The 4,433-nt window shown below is 41.8% G+C and overlaps 1 protein-coding gene across 1 annotated transcript in view; it reads left to right on the top strand.

Moving 5' to 3' along the window:
* The first annotated feature begins 3,201 nt into the window (after positions 1-3,201).
* The window catches only part of Sgcz (sarcoglycan, zeta), a 1,013,519-nt gene continuing 1,012,287 nt past the window's right edge, over positions 3,202-4,433 (top strand). Inside the window, exon 1 of the mRNA XM_005398345.2 lies at positions 3,202-4,025. Coding sequence (XP_005398402.2) covers positions 3,987-4,025 — 39 coding nt within the window. The 5' untranslated portion in view covers positions 3,202-3,986. The remainder of the gene's footprint in view (positions 4,026-4,433) is intronic.

Raw genomic sequence — 4,433 nt, forward strand, 5'->3', positions numbered from 1 at the left:
GTTTTTCTCCGGTACCGGGAACCGAACTCACGACCTTGCACTTGCCAGGCAGGCGCTTTGCCGCTGAGCTAAATCCCCAGCCCCACCTTTCTCTTTTTCTTTCTTCTGTTTTGTTCTCTTACATCTGAGATATAACCCCACTTTTCTTGGAGAAAACTGTGGAGTAAGAGTATGATTTATACTGAATAAACAACTTAATTTCAAAATTATTTTTTATTAAAATATACACCAATGCTATGCTAGAAATGATCATTTTTGGGAAAAAGCAAAAAGTATCTTCTTAACTACATTACAGTGTTAATAAGTCATTGAATTTATTTATTCACATAGTAACAATTTTATGTCTTATGTGAGAATTCAAACAACCTAATAGTTTATACTTCAGTATTTCCTAGTCTGTGATCTTCAAAACCTCATGGAATGAAAAATCACTTTCAAAGAAACCATTATTTTCTGTGGTGTTTTGATCATGTGAGTGAAACATAAATCAATATAGATAAATTTACAAGGGTTATTGTAATAAGTTATTTAGTATACTGTTTTAATGAATCATAATATATTACTTCTTTTAAGAATTTCAGAACATTGAAATAAAATATAATCTTGCTGTGCAGGGCAGTACAAAAATCAAAACAAAAGCAAAAACTCCAAAATTGGAGAATTCAGAGAGAGGAATACAAAAGCCTCTAAAAATCTCACAAATTTAAAATTTTTGCTTTTAAGTCCTAGATGATTAAAATTATATTGTCTTCTAGAGGAACAATATCAATTTACATGTTTTGTACTTTTATAAATGAGTGAAAATCAAGAAGCCCCTAATAGCAGGTTTATATTTGCTTGAATACCTCATGGTAGAAGGTGACATTGATGAATATGTCTATGGATGAATGATCCTAAAATATGACATCTTGGGACCTTCGGGGGTTCTACACTGTCTTCCCCTTTCCCAGGGTTTGTAAGTGTTCTGTTCATTTTGTGTTTGAATTGTACATCTCTGCTAAATGAAGTCTTTCTATTTTCACATACCCTGATAGGTCCCACCATGATTTTGTCTCCATAGCCATTTTGTCTCTTAGGATTGACGTTGTGACTCAAGATATCAAGAAAATATTCTTCCGCTCACTAAGCATCCTCCTCTTTCCACTGCCCTGTGTTGAGTGCATTGAAGAGTATTTGGTTTCCTTAGAGCTGTTCATCCAGTTGATGTGGTAAGTGTAGTGGAACTGAGTTCTGATCTCCTAAAAGGTAACATTAAACCATATTTATGCTTGAGCAAATCACAGTTTTTGTGATCAACTGTAATTTGTTGATTTTGGGAATCTTTAGCATAATGAATTTGCATAAGAATTCATGAAATAGTAGAAGACTTGTAAGTCTCTTCCTTTACAGACGTATAATTAGACCCAAATATGTAATTAATTTGGAAATCACCAGTAACTTTGGTAGCCAATTAAATGCTAGTCTACCTCAAAAATTGGGTGCAATTTATTTTCAAGTTCATTAAAGATGAATTAAAGTTACTTTATATATATATACATGTACATATATACACATATAGACTATGTAGATATACATATACTCTTTGAAATATGGTAAAGTTTAGTTATTAACAAGTTGATAAAGAATATAAAATTACTTTATATAGAAGATAGGACTTTATAAAAAACATGCAATCATTTCTTCATGTTGAGTTGCTGATATTTTCTAGGAAATAAGCTCATTTTTAGAGATTTTTAAAAAAATTTGTCTACTTTTAACCTGAAATATTATTTTTATCATATCTTATGTAACATAATTATGTAAAATGAACATGAAAAACTTATTTTGAGAACTTCATGCTCACATCCACTAATTATGGATTATTGGCTACTTGATGTTATCCTTGAATGCTGGAGGCAGAAGTCAAAGTTTGAAAGAAATATAACTTTGGTAAGTGTGTGGAATAGAAATAGGCATAAACTAAAGAACTCAGCATGCTCGTTGATAAAACTGAGCCCCGCAGGCTTTGTGCAGAGCAGACAGAAAGGAAACACAGTGTTGGTGGCAGAGAGAGGAGGAGTGAGCACTGGCCTTTACACTGTAGAATACTAACTGTAGGGGCTGGGGATTTAGCTCAGCGGCAAAAGCGCCTGCCTGGCAAGCGCAAGGTCGTGAGTTCGGTTCCTGGTAGTGGAGAAAAACCAAAAAAAAAAAAAAAAAAAAAAAGAATACTAACTGTAAAAATCTCTCTCCACACATATGTATCTATCCCCCATACACGTGTGTGATTATCATCTGCTAGGAAAGAGTCACACAATCAACCAGATAATAAAGGCATACGTTAAGAAGCGGTAACTTGAGCTTACTGCTGTGGTATCAGAATTAAGAATCTGAGGGACTCACCTGAGGAAAATCTTCTCTGAGGTGACTTTAGACTCAAATCTGAGGGTGTCAAACATACCGAGAGAGGAAAATGAGGCGTCCTGATTATGGGGCAAGCGCATGTATGAAGGAGGGGGTGATAGAAGAAATGACAGGTGGACCTGTAGACCAGGAGGCGTCAGCTCATCCAAGTAGAATGGCCAAAATAATGCTCAAGAGGGAGGGAAGGAGGCCAGACTGTGCACACTTAAATTGTTAAAAGAAAGAAAAAAAAGAGTGAAAGATTTTTAAAAGAACAAAATTATTTATATAGTTCTTTCTCTGAATCTGAAAGTATCTTTAAGTCTTACTGAGACCTAATTTCTTCAAAGTCAAGGTTTTGCAGTAAGATATTTAAATGAAGCAAAAGGAGCCCTTTCCCCACATTTACAATTTACAAGTTAAATACACTGACCTATTAGAGTCTATTCAAAAAACAATTTTCCAATAACAGGTTGCATTACCATAAAAGCACCATGACAGGAAATTTCCTTTCCTATTCCCCTTTGTCACTATCTTTAAAAGTCTTTAAGTTAACAACAACCACAAAAAACTTGATCCTAAAAAAAGAAAACCATCAGAGATCTAACTAAATAGATGAGAATGAGATACCCGAGCGTGTTCCCCCCAGATCCCTGGAACAAGATGAACGAACACAGTGAGTCACAGCGCCTGTCACCTAGCGGATTCCGGACAGACAGCAGTCTTTAAGACCCAGCGACAGTATTTGTCTGGAGAGGAAATGTCGCTTTTTGACAGATGAGAGAAATCCCCTCAGTGCTGGCTGTGGGAAGAGAGAAGCGAAGTCAGTCACCTGGTGGCCAAGGCCAGTAACACAGCAAAGCAGAAGGAAAACCGCTTTCTCCCTCTCTCTTTCTCTCTCTCTCTGTAGGATCCACCTCCTGTTCTCCCAACTCTTTTAGCGTAACCTTCAAAGGAGAACGTTCCCTTCAGACTTTATTACCGCCTTTTCCCTCCTGAGAGAACACCTCTTAGCTGCAAGACATTTTTTTTTTTTTCCTAAGTGTATGCAGGACTTCGGGGATTCGGCTTTCCTGCCAGGGAAATTGATCACTGCTAATGTCTGGGGCTCACTGTGCTAAATTAGCTACCAGAGCGAGCTTGCCGGAGAGGAAGGCTTTTATCATTTACTCTTCCCTTCAGTTTGAACACATTTGCCTGAAATTTGCCGCATGATGCTGTCCAGGGAAGCAGCTTTTTTCCTGGGAATGCAGCAGTTCGCTGGTTTCTAAGCTTGTTGCCAAAGAAGAAATAATCTTACATACAGCGGATTTTTTTTTCTCCCCAACCCCTCTGCTTGATTTGCCTGAGCTGGGCTGCACCGCGGTAACGATCACCTGTCACTGAGTCCGCGAGGAAGTCGAACAAAGTGAATTGCCGTTATTATTTATTTCTTTTTATTATTCTTTAACCGGCGGAGGCGGCGTGACCACGGAGAATGAGACTGAGGGCAGCTGCCGGGGTCTGGAGGAGGATAAAGCTGAGTTGCAGCTGGAAACTAAAGCACTAGATCGCTTCTCGGCGCAACTTGCCCGGGTCCCCCGAGCTCCGTCCAGCTCCGCTCCATGGACACAGCACGCAGCCTGGACATCGAGGAGCTCAAGGTACGCGCGGCGCTGCTGCGGCGGCCGGCCCCGGCCGCGGGCAGGCGTGGGGCGCAGTGGGCACCGGACGCGGGGTCCCGCAGCCTCCCAGGGCCGGCCGCGGAGGGAGGCGGCTTCCTGTTGCCTCCCCGCCTGCTCCTGCTGACCACGGCCACGCCGTCCTCCTCTGCTCGGTGGCAGCAGCAGCATCCGCGGGGTGCAAAACCCAGCGCCCCGCAAACTCGCCCGGGAAGCGGCGGCCACAGCACCCTCTGTCTGCTGTCGCCCGGTTTCCCGGGAAGTTGTCCCGGCTGCTCCTCGCCTCTCCCGGCTCGGACCGCTCCGCCCCGCCCGCGTGGCTCAGCGCGGGGACAGCCGTTCCGCCCGCGGGACCCCTCCACCCGCCACCGCGGACGCGGCGGCCTCGCT

The sequence above is a fragment of the Chinchilla lanigera genome, unplaced genomic scaffold (assembly GCF_000276665.1).
Source record: "Chinchilla lanigera isolate Chin_1 unplaced genomic scaffold, ChiLan1.0 scaffold00062, whole genome shotgun sequence".
NCBI lineage: Eukaryota > Metazoa > Chordata > Mammalia > Rodentia > Chinchillidae > Chinchilla > Chinchilla lanigera.